This window comes from Lampris incognitus, chromosome 5 (assembly GCF_029633865.1).
Source record: "Lampris incognitus isolate fLamInc1 chromosome 5, fLamInc1.hap2, whole genome shotgun sequence".
NCBI classification, from domain to species: Eukaryota; Metazoa; Chordata; class Actinopteri; order Lampriformes; family Lampridae; genus Lampris; species Lampris incognitus.
Genome location: NC_079215.1, coordinates 66,661,435 through 66,689,088, shown reverse-complemented (window position 1 = coordinate 66,689,088; position 27,654 = coordinate 66,661,435). Strand labels below are relative to the sequence as shown.

General features: G+C 46.0%; 1 protein-coding gene across 1 annotated transcript; it reads right to left on the bottom strand.

The window, feature by feature from the left end:
• Nucleotides 1-368: 368 nt before the first annotated feature.
• asb5b (ankyrin repeat and SOCS box containing 5b) lies at nt 369-25,855 on the bottom strand. The gene is made up of 7 exons (XM_056280762.1): nt 25,692-25,855; nt 22,424-22,503; nt 13,937-14,044; nt 10,792-10,945; nt 9,986-10,120; nt 5,438-5,629; nt 369-885 (listed from the first exon to the last, which is right to left on the bottom strand). The coding sequence occupies exons 1-7, from the start codon at nt 25,813-25,815 to the stop codon at nt 698-700; spliced, it is 981 nt and encodes a 326-aa protein (XP_056136737.1). The 5' UTR covers nt 25,816-25,855; the 3' UTR covers nt 369-697.
• Nucleotides 25,856-27,654: the final 1,799 nt, after the last annotated feature.

Sequence of the window (27,654 nt, the reverse complement as noted above, 5' to 3'; positions counted from 1 at the left end):
AGTCATTCAGAAGGAGATTTCTGTATCATTGGGAGAAAGAGGAGAGCATGCACTAGTCAGGGAGGGTCTGCAGCAACCATAATCAGTATTTCTAACAAGGAAGGGAAGTGAAGCACATCTGAAACCTGTGTGGACAGCGATGGTTCTTGTGGTTCTTGCGTTACGGGTCTGAGAGAACAAAGTGTCCTTGGTAGGACCTGGGACAACATCAGTGGATCGTTGAAGCGCTGCTGGCAGGGTCCTGCTGGCATCTCGTGCAGGTCATTATCACCGTATACTGTGCCCGTCGTCTTATTCAAGTGACACGGCCAGTGGGATGTTTAAAAATGAAATTACACTGTAAACTTTAATTCAAACTTTTTATTTGGATACAATGAAGCCTCTGTTCGATTCCAGTCATGTGCACTTGTGTAATTCAAACTGTACTTCCTGACATCTGCCCGACGACCACTTCCGAGATCTTTTTCAGCAGAGGAACGGGGAGAGTATGCAGGGTGCATGGAGACGTTCAGCGGGTCACGCTCGCCTCTGTCCCCACGCCACGGCGACCAGCAGGAGCAGACCGATGGCGAGAACGTCGACCTGGACCTGAGCAAGTGGAGTTCTGTTACTGTAGGTTTTCCGGAAGCTTCTGTGGAAGGAGGCATGCCACGGTACAGCCCGAAGCTGTGGGGTCAAACCCTGGCCCGCGGGAGCTTCACGGACACGCGGCGTCTCCCGCGGCCCCCAGCAGCACGTGGGCTGCAGGTGTGCCCGGGGGTCCGGCCTGCAGATAGTCCGTCAGCAGGGGGGGCAGCGGCAGGCTGGGCAGCAGCTTCAGTCTGGACGGACCCACCACCCTCCTGATCAAGATACGACACAGCAGGAGGAGACTCCTGGGACTGGCTAGACGGGAGAGAAGATCCAGGAAACCGCGTTTGTCTCCCTGATTTATGATCTGTACAGAATCAGAATCAACTTCACCGGCGAGCTTTACTGACGCACACAAGGAATGTGATGCACACAAGGAATGTGCTGCTGCTGAAGCAGCTCCACTCACAGAGGAGACCAGCAAGAAATAAACGCAATAGAAACACTGGAGGTAAGTATGTATGCCAACAAGGTACGTGTCAGCTACACACAGTTTAGTTATGCCTGGATAATTAATAACATTATATATTATGCACTAATGTATTACACCATGTACATAATTATATACTGTATTTTATTTATATATATATCCATCTGTCCATCCGTCATCCAGACCGCTTATCCTGCTCTCAGGGGGGTCGCGGGGATGCTGGAGCCTATCCCAGCAGTCATTGGGCAGCAGGTAGGGAGACACCCTGGACAGGCCGCCAGGCCATCACACAGGGCCACACACCCCCACCTAGGGACAATGTAGTACGGCCTATTCACCTGACCTACACGTCTTTGTACTGTGGGAGGAAACCGGAGCCCCCGGAGGAAACCCACACAGACACGGGGACAGCATGCAAACTCCACACAGAGGACGACCCCCAAAGTTGGACTACCCCGGGACTCGAACCCAGGACCTTCTTGCTGTGAGGCAACCGCACTAACCGCTGTGCCGCCCTATAACAATAGTGTATAACCGGTATGTGGTTGTATGTGTATTTACAGTAGTATGTTTGTATTGCACATGTGGTTTAACAGGCACATCCTGATGGGATCTCATCTTCCTTACAGTGTCATGGTTACATGGTAAGTGTGCATTACTGCCCTGTGCTGCTGGGTGTTCATGAGAGGGCTGATCTGTGGCAGAGGTGGAGAACTCCGCTTCAGACAGTAGAGGTACTAACCATGTATTTGCTCCACCCATGCAGTAAACCAGCTGATTCTAGTTGGCACAACACTTCAGCCAGGAAGGAGAACTAATTAGTGAAATCAGCTGGTTTAGTCCATGGGTGGAGCAAATACATGGTTAGTACTACTTTCTGAAGCGGAATTCTCCCCCTCTGAATTCTGTGTGTGTGTGTGGGGGGGGGGGGGGAGCCTAAAGTGAACCCTGCGTCCTCTGGTGGCTGCTTTCCCACCGGAAACAATCCATTCCTGGTTACAAAGCCACATCAGCATTTACTGGAACCACGAGCTTTTGGGTATTGTGTATTGCTATAGTATAGTGGTGGTATACACAGCAATGAACAGTATACTACTGATATACACAGCAGTGAACAGTATACTACTGATATACACAGCAGTTAACAGTATAGTATTGATATACACAGCAGTGAACAGTATAGTACTGATATACACAGCAGTGAACAGTATACTGCTGATATACACACCAGTGAACAGTATAGTACTGATATACAGAGCTATCAGTATAGTACTGATATACACAGCAGTGAACAGTATAGTACTGATATACACAGCAGTGAACAGTATACTACTGATATACACTGCAGTGAACAGTATACTACTGATATACACAGCAGTGAACAGTATAGTACTGATATACACAGCAGTGAACAGTATAGTACTGATATACACAGCAGTGAACAGTATAGTACTGATATACACAGCAGTTAACAGTATATTGCTGATATACACAGCAGTGAACAGTATAGTACTGATATACAGAGCTATCAGTATAGTACTGATATACACAGCAGTGAACAGTATAGTACTGATATACACAGCAGTGAACAGTATACTACTGATATACACTGCAGTGAACAGTATGCTACTGATATACACAGCAGTGAACAGTATAGTACTGATATACACAGCAGTGAACAGTATAGTACTGATATACACAGCAGTGAACAGTATAGTACTGATATACACAGCAGTGAACAGTATACTACTGATATACACAGCAGTGAACAGTATAGTACTGATATACACAGCAGTGAACAGTATACTACTGATATACACAGCAGTGAACAGTATACTACTGATATACACAGCAGTGAACAGTATAGTACTGATATACACAGCAGTGAACAGTATAGTACTGATATACACAGCAGTGAACAGTATAGTACTGATATACACAGCAGTGAACAGTATACTACTGATATACACAGCAGTAAACAGTATAGTACTGATATACACAGCAGTGAACAGTATAGTACTGATATACACAGCAGTGAACAGTATACTACTGATATACACAGCAGTGAACAGTATAGTACTGATATACACAGCAGTGAACAGTATACTACTGATATACACAGCAGTGAACAGTATAGTACTGATATACACAGCTATCAGTATAGTACTGATATACACAGCAGTGAACAGTATACTACTGATATACACAGCAGTGAACAGTATAGTACTGATACACAGCAGTGAACAGTACTACTGATATACACAGCAGTGAACAGTATAGTACTGATATACACAGCAGTGAACAGTATAGTACTGATATACACAGCAGTGAACAGTATACTACTGATATACACAGCAGTGAACAGTATAGTACTGATATACACAGCTATCAGTATAGTACTGATATACACAGCAGTGAACAGTATAGTACTGATATACACAGCAGTGAACAGTATACTACTGATATACAAAGCAGTGAACAGTACTACTGATATACACAGCAGTGAACAGTATAGTACTGATATACACAGCAGTGAACAGTATACTACTGATATACACAGCAGTGAACAGTATAGTACTGATATACACGGCAGTGAACAGTATAGTACTGATATACACAGCAGTGAACAGTATAGTACTGATATACACAGCAGTGAACAGTATAGTACTGATATACACAGCAGTGAACAGTATACTACTGATATACACAGCAGTGAACAGTATACTACTGATATACACAGCAGTGAACAGTATAATACTGATATACACAGCAGTGAACAGTATAGTACTGATATACACAGCAGTGAACAGTATACTACTGATATACACAGCAGTGAACAGTATAGTACTGATATACACAGCAGTGAACAGTATACTACTGATATACACAGCAGTGAACAGTATAGTACTGATATACACAGCTATCAGTATAGTACTGATATACACAGCAGTGAACAGTATACTACTGATATACACAGCAGTGAACAGTATAGTACTGATACACAGCAGTGAACAGTACTACTGATATACACAGCAGTGAACAGTATAGTACTGATATACACAGCAGTGAACAGTATAGTACTGATATACACAGCAGTGAACAGTATAGTACTGATACACAGCAGTGAACAGTACTACTGATATACACAGCAGTGAACAGTATAGTACTGATATACACAGCAGTGAACAGTATAGTACTGATATACACAGCAGTGAACAGTATACTACTGATATACACAGCAGTGAACAGTATAGTACTGATACACAGCAGTGAACAGTATAGTACTGATATACACAGCAGTGAACAGTATAGTACTGATATACACAGCAGTGAACAGTATAGTACTGATATACACAGCAGTGAACAGTATACTACTGATATACACAGCAGTGAACAGTATAGTACTGATACACAGCAGTGAAGAGTATACTACTGATATACACAGCAGTGAACAGTACTACTGATATACACAGCAGTGAACAGTATAGTACTGATACACAGCAGTGAACAGTATACTACTGATATACACAGCAGTGAACAGTATACTACTGATATACACAGCAGTGAACAGTATACTACTGATATACACAGCAGTGAACAGTATAGTACTGATATACACAGCAGTGAACAGTATAGTACTGATATACACAGCAGTGAACAGTATAGTACTGATATACACAGCAGTGAACAGTATACTACTGATATACACAGCAGTGAACAGTATAGTACTGATACACAGCAGTGAAGAGTATACTACTGATATACACAGCAGTGAACAGTACTACTGATATACACAGCAGTGAACAGTATAGTACTGATACACAGCAGTGAACAGTATAGTACTGATATACACAGCAGTGAACAGTATACTACTGATATACACAGCAGTGAACAGTATAGTACTGATATACACAGCTATCAGTATAGTACTGATATACACAGCAGTGAACAGTATACTACTGATATACACAGCAGTGAACAGTATAGTACTGATACACAGCAGTGAACAGTATAGTACTGATATACACAGCAGTGAACTGCGAGATTTAAATAAGTATCTTGTCTGTAACCCACCAAGATAATCAGGCTCGATAAAGGCTGACACGTCATATGTCAGGGGCCTCGCTGCCTTAATAAGGCAACAGAGCCTGAGATTAATTCTTCTAAAACTCCCTGAGGAAATTCAAGCTTTTCACCCTGAGGTAGGAATAAGTATTGTACTAAGTTAATGCCCTTCTTCTTCTTTCCCTCCTCCTCCTCCTCCTCCTCCTCCTCCTCCTCCTCAGTGGTTTCCCTCATGAATGTCTAGTATACTGTAAGGGGTCTAATTTGGCGCAGGAGACCCTATAAATAGTAGGATTAACGGTATTGTTTTACCTTGGTTTTCCAGCAGCAGTTCCTCCGTTCTGCCACCAGGGGTCGCTAGATCCACAGCCCTCTGGTGGCGCTCGTCTCGCAGGTTGCAGTCGGCTCCGTACTCCAGCAGCAGCGAGACCTGCTCCGCGCTGTCCTGTCTCGCCGCCGTGTGGAGGGGACTCTCCACGCCCCGGCCCACACTCACACGGGCCCCTAAGGACCCGCACGGCCCATTAGGAAACACAGGAGCTGAATGAAACACTGCCTGACTGGCCGCAGTGGAGGTTACAGGTGTCGGTGTACTGCGGCGTAAGAACATAGTTCCTACATGAAACTGCTCACGGCAAGGTGTGTGGGGTCTGTCGAGTATCCGGGTCAGGCTTTCTGGGGAGAGACCTTGCTGTTGAGTTTTTAAAATTTTGTTTATTTATTTGTTTATTTATTTGGCGCTTTCAGCAACACAAGCCGAGCGCCACCCGCCGATTGTCGATACTGATGCCGATATACGCACGTATTTTTCCACCTAACTGCAGAGAACAGCAAGTCTCTCCTGTTAAAGTGTGTTGTTTCCTTCTACTAATGAGACGTTACAACTCGTTTCAACCCCACTGGGCTATAAACTTTAATAATAACTTCGGCACGTAAGGTTATGCATCACGCTCGGTCCGTTATTCCAGGTGCAACAACCTAAACGACCCCTGTGTAAACAAGGAACTAAACAATGGTTCCTAACAATAGTTCCTATTGTTACATCCTTTCTCTTTTCAGTTTCTTCTTTTTTTTTAGAACCTTTAATACATTTGCACAACATTTGTGATTCACTTTTTTTTTCTTTTTCATTCATGCCCCCCCCAAAGTCCATTAGTGCTACAGATCCATTCATCTATGTGAGGTCACAAAGTCTTTGTATCGCTGCGGCTGCACAACAGAGCGGCCTGATCTGGTGGTAACAGGGTTGGCCCTGTCACCAGTGTCCTTGGTTTTGTTTCCTTCTACTAATGAGACGTTACAACTCGTTTCAACCCCACTGGGCTATAAACTTTAATAATAACTTCGGCACGTAAGGTTATGCATCACGCTCGGTCCGTTATTCCAGGTGCAACAACCTAAACGACCCCTGTGTAAACAAGGAACTAAACAATGGTTCCTAACAATAGTTCCTATTGTTACATCTCCCGTAACGGACTGACCACGAAAGTCCCCCACACTCGGACCTGCACGGGCATCGGACGGCTGGTCTCTACGTTCACGTGGCTGGTCTATCTCTTCTTTTTCTCCACGCGGCCCTCCAACAGTCGAGTACAACCTGTTTAAAGGTGATTAAAAGAAATACCTCGCTGTACCACCAGAGGCAATGCGATGCAGCAATGAACCCTTGTGGGGTTTTATTGAAATACTAAATCAAACGTGTATCAATTATCACGTGGTTAAAATGATCTCGTTAGTTAATTCAGTACCAGGTAAAGCATGTACCGCTTGTCCATTTCCACAGTGGTCTACCTGAGATCTCAGAAGACACGGCTGGCACGCAACAACACAGACGCAGTTGGTGTAGCAGGTAAACAAACCCGCTCCGCCCACCTGACGCGCCGCGTCCGTGCCTGTTCAGTGGTTCGTAATGAAAACGCAGTCTTATCGGCCTGTCTTATCGACCTGTCTTATCGGTCTGTCTTATCGGCCTGTCTTATTGGTCTGTCTTATCAGCCTGTCTTATCGGTCTGTCTTATCAGCCTGTCTTATCGGTCTGTCATATCGGTCTGTCATATCGGTCTGTCTTATCAGCCTGTCTTATCGGTCTGTCTTATCGGCCTGTCTTATCGGTCTGTCTTATCGGTCTGTCATATCGGCCTGTCTTATCAGCCTGTCTTATCGGTCTGTCTTATCAGCCTGTCTTATCGGTCTGTCTTATCAGCCTGTCTTATCGGTCTGTCATATCGGTCTGTCTTATCAGCCTGTCTTATCGGTCTGTATATCGGCCTGTCTTATCAGCCTGTCTTATCGGTCTGTCTTATCAGCCTGTCTTATCGGTCTGTCATATCGGCCTGTCTTATCGGTCTGTCTTATCGGCCTGTCATATCGGCCTGTCTTATCGGTCTGTCATATCGGCCTGTCTTATCGGCCTGTCATATCGGCCTGTCATATCTGCCTGTCTTATCGGCCTGTCTTATTGGCCTGTCATATAAGCCTGTCTTATTGGCCTGTGTTATCAGCCTGTGTTATCGGCCTGTCATATCGGCCTGTCTTATCGGCCTGTCTTATCAGCCTGTCTTATCAGCCTGTCTTATCAGCCTGTCTTATCAGCCTGTGTTATCAGCCTGTGTTATCAGCCTGTGTTATTGGCCTGTCATATCGGCCTGTCTTATCGGCCTGTCATATCGGCCTGTCTTATCAGCCTGTCTTATCAGCCTGTGTTATCAGCCTGTGTTATCGGCCTGTCATATCGGCCTGTCATATTGGCCTGTCTTATCGGCCTGTCTTATTGGCCTGTCATATAAGCCTGTCTTATTGGCCTGTGTTATCAGCCTGTGTTATCGGCCTGTCTTATCGGCCTGTCTTATTGGCCTGTCTTATCGGCCTGTCTTATTGGCCTGTCATATAAGCCTGTCTTATTGGCCTGTGTTATCAGCCTGTGTTATCGGCCTGTCATATCGGCCTGTCATATCGGCCTGTCTTATTGGCCTGTCTTATCGGCCTGTCTTATTGGCCTGTCATATAAGCCTGTCTTATTGGCCTGTGTTATCAGCCTGTGTTATCGGCCTGTCATATTGGCCTGTCTTATCGGCCTGTCTTATTGGCCTGTCATATAAGCCTGTCTTATTGGCCTGTGTTATCGGCCTGTCATATCAGCCTGTCTTATCGGCCTGTCTTATTGGCCTGTCATATAAGCCTGTCTTATTGGCCTGTGTTATCAGCCTGTGTTATCGGCCTGTCATATCGGCCTGTCTTATCGGCCTGTCATATCGGCCTGTCATAGGGGCCTGTCTTATCGGCCTGTCTTATCGGCCTGTCATATCGGCCTGTCTTATCGGGCTGTCTTATCGGCCTGTCTTATTGGCCTGTCATATAAGCCTGTCTTATTGGCCTGTGTTATCAGCCTGTGTTATCGGCCTGTCTTATCGGCCTGTCATATCGGCCTGTCATATCGGCCTGTCATAGGGGTCTGTCTTATCGGCCTGTCTTATCGGCCTGTCATATCGGCCTGTCTTATCGGTCTGTTTTATCGGCCTGTCTTATTGGCCTGTCATATCGGCCTGTCTTATCGGCATTAATTCATTTTAAAGCCTTTATATACCATGCATCCGTAGTGGAAACTCCGGCCACCTGCCAGAGCAGGCTTTTCTCCTGACTGGACCGGCACCCCGTCTGGATGGGAGGAGACTGAAGATTGGGTGGATATGGTGAGGTTGTTTACTATAGTTTACGTTTTGCCTATGATGGCTGTGGTGCCGAGGTCTGAGAGGTTTGGGGTGGGGAGGCGGATGGTTTTGGAGGTGGTGTGTATGTTGACATGGTAAAGACACGGGTGGAGCAGTACAGGAGAAGTACATGTTGGGTACACTTTGGTAAAGCATTGTCAGACATGCTTTCTCCCCCCACCCCCTTTTTCTCCCCAATTGTATTTGGCCAATTACCCCACTCTCTGAGCCGTCGCTGATCCGGGGAGAGCTGCAGACTACCACATGCCTCCTCCCATACATGTGGAGTCACCAGCCGCTTCTTTTCACCTGACAGTGAGGAGTTTCTCCAGGGAGACATAGCACGTGGGAGGCTCACGCTATTCCCCCCAGTTCACCCCCCCCCCGAACAGGCGCCCAGACCAACCAGAGGAGTCGCTGCAGCGACCAGGACACATACCCACATCCAGCTTCCCACCAGCAGACACGGCCAATTTTGTCTGTAGGGACGCCTGACCAAGCCGGAGGTAACATGGGGATTCAAACTGGCGATCCCGTGTTGGTAGGCAACGAAATAGACTGCCACACTACCCGGATGCCCACTGCAAATGGGATTTTAAGATATCTTAATAATCTGAGGATACCTTTCATAGACATTAGATGTTCCTGGTATTTAAACAATCTGCTCATATCCTGGAGTGTTTATGTTGAGCAGACCACCAAGACAAACTCCCCGTATGGAAAAGCTAAACTAACCCACTTGATTCTATGGCCGTAGTTCCCAGTTCCAGTCTGGGAGGGTTTGACATCCACACAGTGAGAAACCGATTCAGTGAAGGGTAGCAGACCACCACATCCATCCTGGAGCCCTCCATTAAGACGATGAAAACCTATGCTGAACAAACCCTTTACACTGGCTACAGCAGTGGGATGGAGGCCGGTGGAGGACAGGACGGAAGCCGGTGGAGGACAGGACGGAAGCCGGTGGAGGACAGGACGGAAGCTGATGGAGGACAGAATGGAAGCGGGTGGAGGACAGGACGGAAGCGGGTGGAGGACAGGACAGAAGCTGGTGGAGGACAGGACGGAAGCGGGTGGAGGACAGGACGGAAGCGGGTGGAGGACTGGACAGAAGCTGGTGGAGGACAGGGCGGAGGTGTGCTGTGTGTCTCACCTCTGTGCAGTAATATCCTGCAGCAGGCCGTCTGGTTGTAGAGACAGGCCACGTGTAGAGGAGAGCCCAGGTGAGACGCATTGTAGTCTGGATCTGCTCCATAAGCCAGAAGTAACTCAACACACTGAGAATGACCTGGCCCCAACACACACACACACACACACACACACACACACACACACACACACACACACATTTCATATATATATACACATATGATATGAGTTTGATTCTGATTCTGATATACTTTATTGATCCCTGTAGGGTAATTCCTCTCTGCTCCTAGCCCAGCCTAGCTACAGTAGGCAGCACCCGGGGACCAACTCCAGCTCGTCTTGCCATGCCTTGCTCAAGGGCACGGACAGGAGTATTAACCCTAACATGCATGTCTTTTTGATGGTGGGGGAAACAGGAGCACCCTGAGAAATATATATATATATATATATATATATATGAGTGTGTGTGTGTGTATATGATTTGTCTTTGTTCAAATACAGCGATCCCAGCCAGACTGTCAACAATGGTCAGCATGTGATGGCAGTATTCCAGTTCTGAAAATGCGACTCTTCCCACATCCTGGGTAATGTGTGTGTTCGGTGTGCCGAGCGGACACACGAGCAAGCGAAAAGCCGTGTCCCGACACGAGCTCTGACCTATAAAATAGAATGAAGGCCGAACTCAAATTAGCTCATATGGAGGACAAGTCCTGTGAGGCAGAAGCTGCCCCCGTCCCTAAGCACCACACACCAAACGCAGAGAGGGGGGGGTGATATGTGTGTGTGTGTTTAAAGTATGTGTGCGTGTACCTCTTTTGCAGGCCTCGTGCAGGGCGGAGGGAAGGTGTGCGTGTGTTGTGTGTGTGCGCGCTCCGTTCTGCAGCAGCAGCTCCATGCAGCCCACACTACCGGAGGAACTGCAGTTGTACAGCGGAGTCACACCATCGATGGTCGCAGAGTTAACCTGTAAGGATGGACAGACAAGCGCACACTGACACATCCGAGACCCACACTTCACAACACTTATACCAGAGATTACACGGCCCTCCACTAATGCTGGCAGCCGCTGATGCACATGAGAAAAAGTGGCCGTGGAAAGATCATTGCTCTTCATCCTCTTGATTTTTTCACTCATAACATTAAGTAAAATCTAACTTGTGATTGAAGTGAAATGATTGAAAGAAAAAATCTCTTATTGTGAAATAAAAAAAAATTCTTATTTAATTTCATAATAAGATTTTTTTTTATATCATGCCTGTTTTGGGGAAGGAGAAGGAGAGGGGGAAGGCATAGCCAGAGGCAGTGGGAGAGGAGGACGGGTAGGAGTGTGGAGGTGAGAGTCAGAATCTATGACTGGTAAAGGGGGAGAGCTGGCTGATGTGATGGAGTGAAGGAAGGTAGATAGGTTTGGGGATGACATTGTGATCTGTAGTGAGAGTAGGGTGCAGGTGGAGGAGAGCCTGGAGAGGTGGAGGTATGCACTGGAGAGAAGAGGAATGAAAGTCAGTAGGAGCAAGAGGGAATACCTATGCATGAATGAGAGGGAGGACAGTGGAATGATGAGGATGCAAGGAGTGGAGGTGATGAAGGCGTATGAGTTTAAATACTTGGGGTCAACTGCCCAAACTAACGGGGAGTGCAGGAGAGAGGTGAAGAAGAGAGTGCAGGCAGGGTGGAGTGGGTGCAGAAGAGTGTCAGGAGTGATGTGTGACAGAAGGGTACCAGCAAGAGTTAAAGGGAAGGTTTACAAGATGGCAGTGAGACCAGCTATGTTATATGGTTTGGAGACAGTGGCACTGATGAAAAGACAGGAGGTGGAGCTGGAGGTGGCAGAGGTGAAGATGATAAGATTTTCATTGGGAGTGATGAAGAAGGACAGGATTAGGAAGGAGTATATTAGAGGGACAGCTCAGGGTGGACGGTTTGGAGACAAAGCAAGAGAGACAAGATGGAGATGGTTTGGACATGTGTGGAGGAGAGATGCTGGGTATACTGGGAGAAGGATGCTGAATATGGAGCTGCCAGGGAAGAGGAGAAGAGGAAGGCCAAAGAGGAGGTTTATGGATGTGGTGAGGGAGGACATGCAGGTGGCTGGTGTGACAGAGGAAGATGCAGAAGACAGGAAGAGATGGAAACGGATGATCCGCCGTGGCGACCCCTAACAGGAGCAGCCTAAATTAGTAGCAGTGAGTGATTAGGGCCACTTAAGTGGTCACCCACGACTTCCTCTTTCACCGGGGTATAAATATGAGGTGACACACAGGTCAAATTCCCATAGTCATGCATCACCGCGGGAAAGACCCGAGAACACAGTGATGATTTGCGACAAGAGGTTATTGAGCTGCAGAAATGGGGAAATGACTGATGGGGAAATGGTCGAAAATGCCCGTTTCCACTACCAGGCCAATAATGAAGAGGTTTAACACGACTGGACCTGTTAAGAATGTGCCTGGAAGAGGCACATTGCCCCCACACACAGCGAGGAGGATCGTTTGAGTGGCCAAAGAATCTCCAAGGATCACGGCTGGAGAATTGGAGTCGTTAGTTGCGTCTTTGGGTTCGAAAGTCTCCGATCGGATGCTGCCTACATACCCACAAGATGTTTGGGAGGTTTGCCAGGAAAAAAAAACCCCTCTACTGTCATCAGACAACAAAGTCAAGCGCCTACCGTTTGCCAGACGTTACTGGAACTTGCAGTTGGACTGGGTTCTGTGGCCAGATGAGACCAGAATAGAGGTTTTGGCAGCAAACAGCAGAGGGGTGCCCCAACGTGTGGGGATGCACGGTATCGTGGCCTCCATCAAGTACCAGCAGATATGGAGGGCATTTTACTATCAGGTACGGTTGTTTCGTACCGTACCTGAGTATGATGGCCCCCAGACCTGCCGCTCAGCTTTCACATGATTCATGTTATTCCATACCCAAGCACACTTGCAATAAATGCCTTTGGAGCATAGCAGTCCACTTCTGTGTTTTGGAGGTCAAAACCTGACTGCGTCTGCCAGGAAGCTTAAAGTGGGCCATGGTTGGATCCTCCAGAATCGACACAAAATGGGTCTCTGACCACAGAATCAAGGTTTGGCCATAGCCACCCCAGTCCCCTGACCGAACCCCCCATGGAAAACCTGTGGGGTGAGCCGAAGAGGAGAGTCCACAAGCGAGGACCAAGGAATCTCAAGGATCTGGAGAGATTCTGTATGGAGTAAGGGTCTCAGATCCCCTGCCATGTGTTCTCCGACCTCATTGCACAGCCAGTCAGAGCTGTTATCTCGGCGAAGGGAGGCTGCACAAAGTATCAAATGAAGGGGGTGCCAATAAGTGTGGCACACGTTACGATAAGAATTTATTTCCCTTTCAGTTGTTTTACTTGAATTAAAGGTTAGATTTTTGTGAATATTTTGAGGGCAAGCTCAAGAGGATAAACAACAAATACATTCTTTCATAGCTCCTTTTGCTCATATCTATCAAAGGTAGAGGGCATTGTATCCCTACACGTGTATGACTGTCGCCTGATCCAGTGGTCTAGATCAGGTCCTCAGTTACCATCTGTCCTAGTAATTTCCCATTCTACTAGGCAGTTCATTAGCTTCATCCGTTGTTCCAGTTATTCCAGCCTCCTGTCGGGGAGCTCTTACATGGGGAGCAACACGTGAATATGATGCACCACTATCTTCTCTTCCCCTGTTTTACGAGGGAGGAACCTCTAATAGAAGGTTAGAAATGTTCCTTACAGTGGCAGAGTCTATTCGAAGTAGTAGAAAAAGCACGCGTCTAATGAAAGTAATCAATGTGAAATATTTGTGTGTGTGCTTAATTAAATCCATGGTTCTCCTAATGTGCATGCAGTGCCTGAACCTCCCTGCAGCGACACCTCACTTATTGGTTTACACTGAACTAAAACAGCACTCATCATCATCATCATCAGCAGCAGCAGCAGCAGCAGCAGCATATTTACGTTAGCTCCAGCTCGTAGCAGCGCACGGACGCACGCCACACGGTCCGACAGGCAGGCTTCGTGGAGAGGGGTCACATGGTCAATGGTGAGAATATTGGCCTGGTAGCCCTGAAAATAAAATGAAGCAAAATATACAGTTTACCACAGGGGGGTCAAACTCCAGGCCTCAAGGGCCGCAGTGTCTGCAGGTATTTGTTGCAACCGTGCCCTACACCACCTGATTTAACTAATTAGCTCACCTCCTGGATCAAGGAGGGAAAGGAACTAGTTTAATCAGGCGGTGTAGTGCACGGTTGCAGCAAATACCTGCAGACACTGCGGCCCTCGAGGCCTGGAGTTTGACACCCCTGGTTTACCACGTCTATAGCATGGTAACAGAGAATACCGGTCTCTGATTGGCTGAAGGGTGTGCGATGAAACCATATAATGCACATAGTTCAGCTAAAGTTCACGTGCTGTAACCACAGCAACACGCTAAATCAGTAGCAAGACCAGTAAACATTCAAAGTTAGCGTAGCGGCTAACTTTTGCTTCACAACCTTTTAATTCTGAGTCCAAAATGTTCAACGAGTGAACACTTTTATTTTAATTTTTTGGGAAGTGGCCGTGGTATAGATGGGATAACCCACGACAAACTGGGGAGGTAGATTTGAGATTTCTGAAGGATATTATGCGTTTGACTTTTGGGATGGGGATAGGGATGTCCCTGTCCATGGTGACTGCCAGGTGGTCAGAAATTGAGGCTGAGGCTGGAGAGTTGATGTATTGTGAGACCAGTGGAGCAGACCGACTCCAGGATGTGGCCACGGCTGTGAGTGGGGAAGTCGATAGGTTGTGTGAAGTTGAAGCATTGTAGCAGTTCCAGGAAATGTATGGCGGATTTACAGTCAGGGTCATCAGTGTGGATATTAAATCACGCAAGAGGAAGGAGACTTCCGCTTTCGCTTGAGATGAGTTAGACGAAGATCCCAACTGCTCCTGTACTTTCATTTTCATTTCACACATTGATACCTCCTATTTACAAGGCTGCTGATATTAGATCATAGTTCAACATAAGTTGCTCCCTGAACCAAGGAAGCTAGTAAAAAGCTAAATATGTCCACACTTCTGCAGCAAAATCTGACAAGATGGCGGAACACGAGCAACTCACTATCCAAACTTTTACAAACGAGCTAACACTTTCCCACAACGCTACTCTAGCTGACTTCAGATTGGGGATGTCAATCTTCCGACAATAGCTGAAACAAGAGATGGAAGCCACACGATCTGAGACGTCGTCCAGCCTACAAGGACTGTGCCATGATTTGGAGGAGGAAACGAGCAAACCTCACCAAGGCCATGTTGAAACAACCACTGAGCAAGTAGACATGGCACTTTAGCTCAACGATGCCATAGAGTGAATTCAAAAGCTTGAGCACCAGGATGAGGTGGAGTCCAAAGACATGAAACGGTTATTGGACAAATGCACTGACCTTGAGAATAGGAGTCGACAGCAGAATCTGAGATTTATCGGGATCCCAGAAGATGCTGAAGGCTCCAGCCTCACCAAGTTCATGACAGCTTATCCACAAGATTCTGGGTGCTGATAACTTTATCTCGCCTGTAGTTATTGATGGCTCTGCCCGAACATAAGGCCCCGAACCCAAGAAAGGAGACCGACCAAGACCTATGCTTGTTCGGCTGCATTATTATGCACAGCGAGAGAAGATCTTGGGTCTCACCAAAGGCAAGGAGCGCCTTGTGTATTGAGTTTCACCAGTCCACATGTTTCCTGACCTCCCAGTAGAAGCTAGCAAGCTCCATGCCACCTTTAACCCGGTTAAGGCTAAGCTACTTGAAGCAAAAATCAGCTACAGCCTCTACTATCCTGCAGTCCTGGCTGTCACCACACATTCGACTCACCAAGCGCTGCTGGGGAGTTCTACCGTGCTAACATTTCCCCACACAGACAGACGAGCAAACATGAGCCCACTTTATCCTGGCTGGAAGATGCCGCCAGACAAACTGACCACTGACATTCATCTATTCTACAGGACATATAGTAGCTGGACATATGGGATTGAATCATTTCAGTCCATTGGAAGGTCAGGCCCACGTAAGCTCAGTTGAAGCTGAAAGGTTAATTACCCTTTTGTGTACAGTCACGACCCACACTAGCTGCTTGCCGCTCAATCCAAACCATAAGAGCACCCCCACTTCTGCCAAACACCCACCTTAAAACCCTTAAAAAGCCCACCCCTAGTGGTAGCCCACCCCTAGTGGTCTCCTCGTTCCCATATCAGAAAGCTGATATGCTGCAGTCTTGATTTGAACAAGCTACAGCTAATCCATTGACCTGTTTTGTTTATTTTCACAAAGGCCATCACGGATAAGTAAGGTATGGCTGCAAATTAACCCTATTCGGTGATAACTTTATTCATGTTATGTTCGAGATCCTTTCGATTAGCTACAACAGTTAATGTTAAAATAATGTATTGCTATTCCAATCGTTCATGTGCAATTTGGCACTAACAGTGCAGTCATAGTTATTGTTTTAGCAAGCTAATATTAACTAGCTAAATGCTAGGCTCATATGTGGGGTTGATTGGTGATGAACATCAGAGGGACCAGGAATAAACCTCTCCGTCATATTGCTAATGAGATGACAGATCAGACTTGATCTTATTTGTTTTACTCTTTTCCTTTGCATGTTTTATCAAAAGTTGAAGATGCTGGCTTTGCAAGCCAACCATTCTCATTTGGGTGGGAGCCCACATACATCATGTGTGACAACCTCTCATGAACTACGGAGGCCCCACCAGTCAAAAAGTGCAAGGAAAATTGATTTATGCCACATAATGCAGATTAATATTAGCAAAGAGCATAATATTGGCTTCAAAGAGCAATAGTTTTTGCTTATTTGAGTGGTTTGTCTGCACACTATTTAATGTGTTTGTGATTGTCACAATTATGTGTTATATTTTATTTGCAGCAGCAGGAGTGCCAGCTAGAGCAGGGAACAGTTCCACGTGGGAATGGACAACATTGGCCACGGGAACAGCTTCGGCCATGGGGGCATCAACAGGGTGAGCCAAGGCATCAGTCGGTAGTATAGTAAAATGACATGAGAGGTTTATGGGCGGAGGTGAAGCAGCTCCAGGGTCATTCCGCCCTGCCAGGTCTGACTATCACCTCCGACCAGGTAGCCTGTGAGCTGGGAGTGGAGGAGGAGGAGGGCCGGCAACGAGATGATGGGTCCCAGAGGATGGTGTCGAAGCAGGCTAAATTCATGACTGAAATCATGTGGGACTGTGAGGCTCTGGTGTCAATAAATTCAGATAAAAGTCCTTTTTTTGCAGTTCATCTGAGAGCCGTCGGATATCAGCCTTGAGGTTAGTAATGACATTTGTTGTTTTTGGGTTATCTTTGCAAGGCATAGTAATATTAAACCGGTTGATAGATGATTGAAGAAAAGAAAGTTAACAGCAAATGCCACTAGCACCGTCAGCTGAAGGTTGAGTCATCACAGTTCTCACCTGGTGTGCAGGGAGTCAGTGCAGTAATCAATGATCGGGTAAAAATCCATAAATTAGGCAAACCATAAGATCAATTAAAATAATCCAAAGATCTCACGGAGTCGTTAAAAGTTGTTGAAAATTAAAAAGTAGATAGAGTCACAGACAAACTGCAGCTAGACACCGGAACTGGAAATCACGGAATGATTGGAACGTGGACAGATCAGTGCCGTCGCTGATGTGTTTGGGAAGAGAGTTCCAGAGGGAGGGGCAGCTATGGAGAAGTCTCTGTTGCCCCAGGTCCAGTGCTTGGTCCCGTGTGGTGGAGACAGGAGGTCGGCATCAGAGGAGGGAAGGTTGTGGGAAGGAGTATAGTAGTGGAGCAGGTCAGTTAGGTAGGAGGGGGCCTGGTCATGGAAGGCTTTGTGAGTGAGAAGGATTTTGAATTGGATCCGTTGTGGGACAGAGAGCCAGTGGAGGTTCTGGAGGACAAGAGTGATTCGGTCACGGGAGCAGAAGTGGGTAAGCAGGTGAGCAGCATAGTTTTGGATGTACTGGAGTTTGTTTAGGACTTTGGATGATGAGCTGTAAAGAATGATTTTGCAGTAGTCAGTTGTGGATGTGATGAAGGCACAGACTTTTACTGTGTGTGCTGCAAATTATTTCTTGCATTTGGTGCATGTGTACTGTGCCTTCCTGTCCTTGAGTCCACATACATCGGATCGCTTCTTCTTCTTCTTGTTACCAGCTACAACCTAGAATGATGAAAACAGATTAGACATTTTACTAACACCCCCCCCCTTCATTCACATACATATGTAGTTACAGCAGGCCAAGGTAGGAGAGTAAGACACATACATGCAACAACATCACTCACTTACTTAAGCTACTTGAGTTGGTGGTTCTGTTGGTTCGGTGGATGGTGCATCGGCATCCCCCTGAATCCTTCTCACGATGGCTGCAGAAGCTGGGGTCCTCGGGATATGTTGTCTCCTCTGGATCTGAGGTCTTACCAATGCTCTTTCCCAGCTCTTTGAGTAAGAGTCGTCTCCTCTGGAGCTTCCATCTGTTCCAATCTTGCTTGTTCCAAGCAAGCAAAGTGATTAGACTGAACGTTATAGGGTCGCCAACCTTCAGGCATTCGGCTTGAGATTAACGCTTGCTCGGTTTTTCCTCACACCAAATAACATCAGTTATATCAATTGAAGCAATCTACGTGATGCCAAAAGAAAAACTCAATCCCACACCACATACCATGAATACTGGCAACCCATGCTGTTCCCTGCATTGGGAGAGAACCGTGAACCTGCCATTTACATAGTGAGTACAGCAGGGGAGACCCACAGTTTTGATTTGTATAACAACCATGCATAAACAGACCCTTCCATACGTTGTATAGACACATGATTTGTTAAAATGTAGACTTGCCTGGACTCCAGATAAATGATCTGTTAAAACTTAGACTTACCTGGACTCCATACACTTACCTTGCTCCATTGAACCATTAAGAGATTTGACAACATAGGCTGCTTACAGATGGACATCAATTCAGCAGCTCTGTATGTTCATTCATTCATTTTTTCATCATCAGCCGCTTCTCCTGGGTCGGGTCATGGTGGCAGAAAGCTAAGTAGGACACTCCAGATGTCACTCTCCCCAGCAGCGCCCTCCAGCTCCTCCTGAGGGATCCCAAGGCGTGCCCAGGCCAGATTGGACATGTAGTCCCTCCAGCGAGTTCTGGGTCTACCCCGGGGTCTCCTCCCAGTTGGACGTGCCCGGAAAACCTCCAAAGCAAGGCGCCCAGGATGCATCCTAATCAGATGCCTGAATCACTTCAACTGGCTACTTTCGACGCGAAGGCGCAGCGGCTATACTCCGAGCTCCCTCCAGATGTCCAAACTCCTCACCCTATCTCTAAGGCTGAGCCCAGACACCCTACGGAGGAAACTAATTTCAGCCGCTTGTATCCACGATCTCAACCTTTCGGTCACTACCCAAAGCTCATGATCATAGGTGAGAGCTGGAACGAAGATTGACTGGTAAATTGAGAGCTTTGCCTTCCAGCTCAGCTCCCTCTTCACGACAACGGTCCAGTACAACGTCCGCATTACTGCTGATGCTGCACCAATCCAGTGCAGCATCCCTCCAGATTGGGGTTGAGTTGTTGCCTCAAGTGATGGAGTTCAAGTATCTTAGGTTCTTGTTCACAATTGACTTTAGGATCGACCGGGAGATTGACAGGCAGATTGGTGCAGCTCTGTATGTCCAAAAAGAAAAAATGTTAACATTTTCAGATAGACACAATGCAAACTAATTTTTCAAGGCACTGATAATGGATCTTAAGTGCAAGATAAACCAAATAGAAAGAACGTTTTCTAAAACACAAACGAGAGAATGTGACGAGTTTCTACCTTCTGTACAGCATGTTTCAGTAGAAAAGTATGAGGCAACACTAGCAAGGTCACATGCAGCTCAAACAACTACAGATAAACTCGCAGGATTACGTGAGAGAAAGGCTGTCTGACTGTCATTGAATTGTGCACATCAACATAACGTTGCCCCATACAGTATACAAGCTTACCTTCCACGGTATTGCTGCGGCACGACTTCAGGATCTTCCTAAGCCAGTGATACAGGAACACCCCGTCGTCTCCACGGTGCTGGGCTGTAACCAACACCCGCGCCAAATGACTCAGGCCTGAGTTGGGTTTGCACTGGCTTCAAGAAATATGAATTCACCCTCTTTGTGTAGGAGCATCTGGCGTACCTTTCCACTATGTAGGTACTGATACGCTTCCATACTTCTATAGTTTTTCATCACCAAACCTTCTATGCCCACCGTAGTGAATTAGGGATGTGAACCCGGGTCTCCTGCACCACGGGCAACTATGTTAGCCAGGCGACTAAAGGGTCCAACCCGTTAGCTAAGGGTTAGCGAGTCTACTTATCCATGCACGTTACACTACCCCTCCCCCTTTCGGGAAGCGCGTCCCCGCACTTCAGCATAGCAGCTCCCTCACGCCTCTGGGCGCACGTGCTTCCGATGGCCTCACGGTCTCACCATCCCACTTCTGACACCAATGTAGCGAATTCAGGGGGCAGCCCAGGAACTGCCGCAACCGGGACGCGAACCCAGGTCTCCCGCGCCACGGTCGACTATGTTAACCAGTCGACTAAAGGGTCCCCAGATAACAAAATTGCTTTGGCCTGGACCTGTCCCACACTCGACCCTTCATCCAGCCCACATACCACATGGAATGATGGCACTTGGGCGGTCCGCTCCTGTTTGCCAGATCTGAGCCAGAACCAAGCCATATCAATGCCGCATGTGCCACATATTTGCTAAAGGTGGCCCATATTTGTTTTGTGATATTTTGGCCATATTTACCTTTTACCACACGGGCCACTTCAGGGTCACATCCAGGTTACATGTTGCCCAGAGCACCGCATCTTTGCAAAAAAGACCCACATGTGATTTGGCATATTTGGGCCATATTTGCTGTTATACATATGGGCCACTTCAGGCTCACATCCATTTTGTCAGGGCCAGAAGAAGGCTATCAGTGCCGCATCACTGGCTGAAGTAGACCACATCCGGATGTCCGACCTGTTAGCCAAGGGCTAGCGAGTCTACTTACTATCCGTGCACATTACACTACCAAGAGCACAAAATAAATGAAAATGTCCGGCCAACAATTCATCTCATCCACCTGCTGTGTTATGAACCTTGGATCAGCTAATGTCCCATTCGAGCTCCTTATTGCTTCTTTGGTCTCCTCCCATGTAACTTTGTTCAGTTTTTTGTTGCTGTTGTTAACTTGGTTAACTAGCTAGCTAGCCAGTTAGTTAACCGGAAGTTCTTAGACAAAGGCAGAAGAAACAAACTCTTGATTTTGGGCGTAGCAAGTTAGGTGGATTGGGTTTTAGCCTACACCCTCCAGCCAATCAGAGACCAGTATTCTCGGTCAGTTCAGTAAAATAAGTAAGATAGGTGGGTTGTCCCTTATGTATAGGAGACAATATCACAGTAGACAGCAACTAATGATTTGTGTGACAGCATTGTTGTCATGAACCTTCTGCCCCCAGTTTAAAAATGTTGACATTTTACTGTAAAACAAATATTACATTTTTTATTTCTTGATACAGTTGGCATTTGGTCAAAACTTGATGTCTGGTTAGCGCCTCGCCGAGGGTGGGTGAAAATACAGAGACAGGCAGTCTATTCCGCTGCCTACCAACACGGGGATCGCCGGTTCGAATCCCCGTGTTACCTCCGGCTTGGTCGGACGTCCCTACAGACACAATTGGCCGTGTCTGTGGGTGGGAAGCCGAATGTGGGTATGTGTCCTGGTCACTGCACTAGCGCCTCCTCTGGTCGGTCAGGGCGCCTGTTCCGGGGGGAATAGCGTGATCCTTCCACGCACTACGTTCCCCTGGTGAAACTCCTCACTGTCAGGTGAAAAGAAGCGGCTGTCTTTCCCGTGGTGTTGAGCTGTGTACTACTGAACAATCAAATTTACCAGTGAATATGTTCAGAAGCATGTAATTTGTTCAGGGCCAATCTGGGAGGGGAGGAACAACTGATCTGTGTATTGCCCTTCCTCTGTGTGTGTGTGTATGTGTGTGTGTGTGTGAGAGAGAGAGAGAGAGAGAGAGAGAGAGAGAGAGAGAGAGAGAGAGAGACAGAGAGAGAGAGAGAGAGAGAGAGAGAGAAGAGAAAGAGAGAGAGAGAGAGAGAGAGAGAGAGAGAGAGAGAGAGCGTGAGTGAGTGAGTGAGTGAGTGAGAGAGAGAGAGAGAGAGAGAGAGAGAGAGAGAGACAGAGAGAGAGAGAGAGAGAGAGAGAGAGAAAGAGAAAGAGAAAGAGAGAGAGAGAGAGAGAGAGAGAGAGAGAGAGAGAGAGAGAGAGAGAGAGAGAGAGAGAGAGAGAGAGAGCGTGAGTGAGTGAGTGAGTGAGTGAGTGAGTGAGAGAGAGAGAGAGAGAGAGAGGTAAACCTGGACCAACAGGGTGTTGAGGGCCAGTAATCGACCCTGAGAAGCTGCTTCATGGAGTGGAGAGCGATCAGCCCACGACCCTGGAAACAGAAAAATGGAAAATTGAAGGCGAAACAAAGGTTTGAAAAGCTCTTCATTCATTCATTCGTTCATCATCAGCCGCTTCTCCGGGTTCGGGTCACGGCGGCAGCAAGCTAAGTAGGGCACTCCAGGCGTCCCTCTCCCCAGCAACGCCCTCCACCTCCTCCTGGGGGATCCCGAGGCATTCCCAGGCCAGATTGGACATGTAGTCCCTCCAGCGAGTTCTGGGTCTACCCCGGGGTCTCCTCCCTGTTGGCCGTGCCCGGAAAACTTCCAAAGGAAGGCGCCCAGGAGGCATCCTAATCAGATTCCCAAACCACCTCAACTGGCTGCTTTCGATGCGAAGGAGCAGCGGCTCTACTCCAAGCTCCCTCTGGATGTCCGAGCTCCTCACCCTATCTCTAAGGCTGAGCCCAGACACCCTATGGAGGAAACTCATTTCAGCCGCTTGTATCCACGATCTCACCCTTTCGGTCACTGAAAAGCTCTTCTGGTTCGGTTAATGTCAGGAGGCTGATGCACGGGAAGGAGTCCTGCTTGAATTTTGTCTCTGCCATTAATTGAACTGACAAATAAAGACAGTTTCACATTACCATTACTGAATTGTAATCCTGATCCTTAAAGTTACAGTCCTGCAGATTTACATACAGACAAATGTCCTAATTTATGCGTTCTTGTCCCCGGCCTGTTTCAGACAGTAGCTGATCCACAAACACCCAGATTATTTACGCTTTTGTTGTTTCTCATGTCAGTGGCTAGCAATGATACTAGCAAGTTGATTACTAGCAATTACTAGTTGGATACTAGCAAAATTACTGATTACTAGTTGGATACTATCAAGATTACTGATTACTAGTTGGATACTAGCAAGATTACTGATTACTAGTTGGATACTAGCAAGATTCCTGATTACTAGTTGGATACTAGCAAGATTTCTGATTACTAGTTGGATACTAGCAAGATTACTGATTACTAGTTGGATACTAGCAAGATTACTGATTACTAGTTGGATACTAGCAAGATTCCTGATTACTAGTTGGATACTAGCAAGATTACTGATTACTAGTTGGATACTAGCAAGATTCCTGATTGCTAGTTGGATACTAGCAAGATTACTGATTACTAGTTGGATACTAGCAAGTTGATTTCTTTTCAGAATCACAATCACAAACACTTTATTTGTCGTTTCATTTCATGCACTTGCACACCTGAAATGAAACGAAACATGGCTTCCCCCAGCCCACAGCAGTGCAACACAAAGACAAAAACACACATCCAAAAACTACAAGAACTACAAGAACACATATATCCAAACTAACACATATATCCAAACTAACACATATATCCAAACTAACACATATATACAAACTAACACATATATCTAAACTAATGCATATATACAAACTAACACATATATACAAACTAACACATATATCTAAACTAACACATATATCCAAACTAACACATATATCCAAACTAACACATATATCTAAACTAACACATATATCTAAACTAACACATATATCCAAACTAACACATATATCCAAACTAACACATATATCCAAACTAACTAACACATATACCCAAACTAACACATATATCCAAACTAACACATATATCCAAACTAACACATATATCTAAACTAACACATATATCCAAACTAACACATATATCTAAACTAACACATATATATACAAACTAACACATATATCCAAACTAACACATATATCCAAACTAACACATATATCTAAACTAACACATATATCCAAACTAACACATATATCTAAACTAACACATATATATACAAACTAACACATATATCCAAACTAACACATATATCTAAACTAACACATATATACAGACTAACACATATATCCAAACTAACACATATATCTAAACTAACACATATATACAGACTAACACATATATCCAAACTAACACATATATCTAAACTAACACATATAGTATACAGACTAACACATATATCCAAACTAACACATATGTATATCTAAACTAACATATATACAGAGTAACACATATATCTAAACTAAACTATATATATATATATATATATATATATTAAAAAAAAATTCATTGCCCAGGAGAATAAACGCCAGCCAGGATGACTGTCGGAACTGCCGGGCTAACAGTTAGCTTAGCCTGCCCCGCTTCTGCGTCCTGTCAGACGGCCCTCGGTGTTTCCTCCTCGGTCGCAGCACCAGGCAGGGCCGTGGTCCCTGGGCCCACAGGATGCTGCAGACCAAGCTCTCCCAGCCGATCCAGCGTCAGCTCTCCCAGACATCAAACGAAGACACAAACTTAGACGCAGACGTGGACAAAGACACTGCATGGATGGTACTGGGTGAGGCCGCCACAAACGTGAATTTGTGTCTCCATCTTCCCACCTTTTAAATTATATAGATTTAGTGTTGTAGTCTTAAGTAAAGGAAGACAGTCTGTGTCTAACAAACAGACTTCTTCTACAAATAGATGGTACAGCATCAGTAAGTGAGGCTCAGGTTCAGCCTGGTGTTTTGGATGGACATGGCTATATAATCACCATCAGTTCTATCGCATCACTATCAGCCCTACAGGGCAAGGCAGCTGTCGCAGCGGCGGGTAAGGGCAGAACAGAACCTATTAGGGGTTAGGTGTCTTGCTCAGGGGCACCTCCACATTTTTTGCCAGGAGGAACTGCGGATCGAACCGGCAACCTTCCAGTTACCTAACAACCCGCTCCACCTCCTGAGATACCGCTGCCCCAGAAAGAAGTTATTAACGTCATCAAATGAGTGAGGTCTTAGAATTAAGACACGTGAGATACAATACAATCAATAGAAATGGAGCTGCCGCTGTATACATAAACATGTATACGTATACACTTTTGGACCATAACATGGCCAAACATACATACAAACACATGATATGTTGCCTGTAAACATAGACTACACGTGTCTTAGGAAATTTAGAGAAAATAGCCTTTTCTGAGACAACACAAATTTGGTTTCACTTCATATCTTTTAACCTAATGTATTCTTTATGCCCAATACCATATGCTTGTGTCATGGATGGTTTATTTTATATATATATATATATATATATTTGTATTTTTATTTATTTATTTATTTATTTATTTATTTATTTTTCCCGCTGTACTTCTATATAATGTAATATCATCTGGACAGACCTTGGCTTGTCAGAATGCCCCAACACGCCCTCTTCCTCTCCGGTAAACTTCCGGCTGAATATCCGAGATCAAGGCCTCTCTTCCGAGACGTCAGATCCAAACTTTGGACCGGAACCTCCGGCATGTTTACACCTGGACGATTTAAAGCCAGACCCGAGACTCTCGCCTTCCCTCGTGACACTGCAGAACTGCAGCATGTGAGGCATGGAGAGAGGGAGGGGCCAAAGGCAGAGTGGGGGAGAGAGAGAGAGAGAGCGAGAGAGAGAGGGGCCTACTGCTCTGTGATTGGATGGAGGGTTTGTTGATCCTTATGACACCATGCTGGGGGAGAAGTGTGGGCTGGGTGGGGGTGGGGGGTAGAGAGGGAGACTAACAGCACCGTGCTACTTCTGTCTTTGCTCTAAGATTAGACAAACAGGCAACATCAACCCTGAAGTACTCCCTCTGTTTCTGTACTCCCTCTGGTTCTGTAGTCTCTGTTTCTGTACTCCCTCTGTTTCTGTACTCCCTCTGTTTCTGAACTCCCTCTGTTTCTGTACTCCCTCTGTTTCTGTACTCTGTTTCTGTACTCCCTCTGTTTCTGTACTCCCTCTGTTTCTGTACTCTGTTTCTGTACTCCCTCTGTTTCTGTACTCTGTTTCTGTACTCCTTCTGTTTCTGTACTCTGTTTCTGTACTCCCTCTGTTTCTGTACTCTGTTTCTGTACTCCCTCTGTTTCTGTACTCTCTCTGTTTCTGTACTCTCTGTTTCTGTACTCCCTCTGTTTCTGTACTCTCTCTGTTTCTGTACTCTCTCTGTTTCTGTACTCCCTCTGTTTCTGTACTCTCAGTTTTTGTAGTCTCTGTTTCTGTACTCCCTCTGTTTCTGTACTCCCTCCGTTTCTGTACTCCCTCTGTTTCTGTACTCCCTCTGGTTCTGTAGTCTCTGTTTCTGTACTCCCTCCGTTTCTGTACTCCCTCTGTTTCTGTACTCCCTCTGTTTCTGTACTCTGTTTCTTTACTCCCTTTGTTTCTGTACTCCCTCTGTTTCTGTACTCTGTTTCTGTACTCCCTCTGTTTCTGTACTCTGTTTCTGTACTCCCTCTGTTTCTGTACTCTCTCTGTTTCTGTACTCTCTCTGTTTCTGTACTCCCTCTGTTTCTGTACTCTCAGTTTTTGTAGTCTCTGTTTCTGTACTCCCTCTGTTTCTGTACTCTCTCTGTTTCTGTTCTCTGTTTCTGTACTCCCTCTGTTTCTGTACTCTGTTTCTGTACTTCCTCTGTTTCTGTACTCTGTTTCTGTACTCCCTCCGTTTCTGTACTCCCTCTGTTTCTGTACTCCCTCTGGTTCTGTAGTCTCTGTTTCTGTACTCCCTCTGTTTCTGTACTCCCTCCGTTTCTGTACTCCCTCTGTTTCTGTACTCCCTCTGTTTCTGTACTCTGTTTCTGTACTCCCTTTGTTTCTGTACTCCCTCTGTTTCTGTACTCTGTTTCTGTACTCCCTCTGTTCCTGTACTCTGTTTCTGTACTCCCTCTGTTTCTGTACTCTCTCTGTTTCTGTACTCTCTCTGTTTCTGTACTCCCTCTGTTTCTGTACTCTCAGTTTTTGTAGTCTCTGTTTCTGTACTCCCTCTGTTTCTGTACTCTCTCTGTTTCTGTTCTCTGTTTCTGTACTCCCTCTGTTTCTGTACTCTGTTTCTGTACTCCCTCTGTTTCTGTACTCTCTCTGTTTCTGTACTCTCTCTGTTTCTGTACTCCCTCTGTTTCTGTATTCTCTGGTTCTGTAGTCTCTGTTTCTGTACTCCCTCCGTTTCTGTACTCCCTCTGTTTCTGTACTCCCTCTGTTTCTGTACTCTCTCTGGTTCTGTAGTCTCTGTTTCTGTACTCCCTCCGTTTTCTGTACTCCCTCTGTTTCTGTACTCCCTCTGTTTCTGTACTCTCTCTGTTTCTGTACTCCCTCTGTTTCTGTACTCTCTGTTTTTGTAG

What these genes read in the sequence shown, in the direction of transcription:
- asb5b (XM_056280762.1), bottom strand. Translation starts at nt 25,815, where the DNA reads ATGCCGGAGGTTCCGGTCCAAAGTTTGGATCTGACGTCTCGGAAGAGA. An exon ending in GGGCATTCTGACAAGCCAAG is followed by an intron (nt 22,504 to 25,691) that starts GTCTGTCCAGAT and finishes TTCTGTTTCCAG; the next exon opens with GGTCGTGGGCTGATCGCTCT. An exon ending in TCAACACCCTGTTGGTCCAG is followed by an intron (nt 14,045 to 22,423) that starts GTTTACCTCTCT and finishes TTTTATTTTCAG; the next exon opens with GGCTACCAGGCCAATATTCT.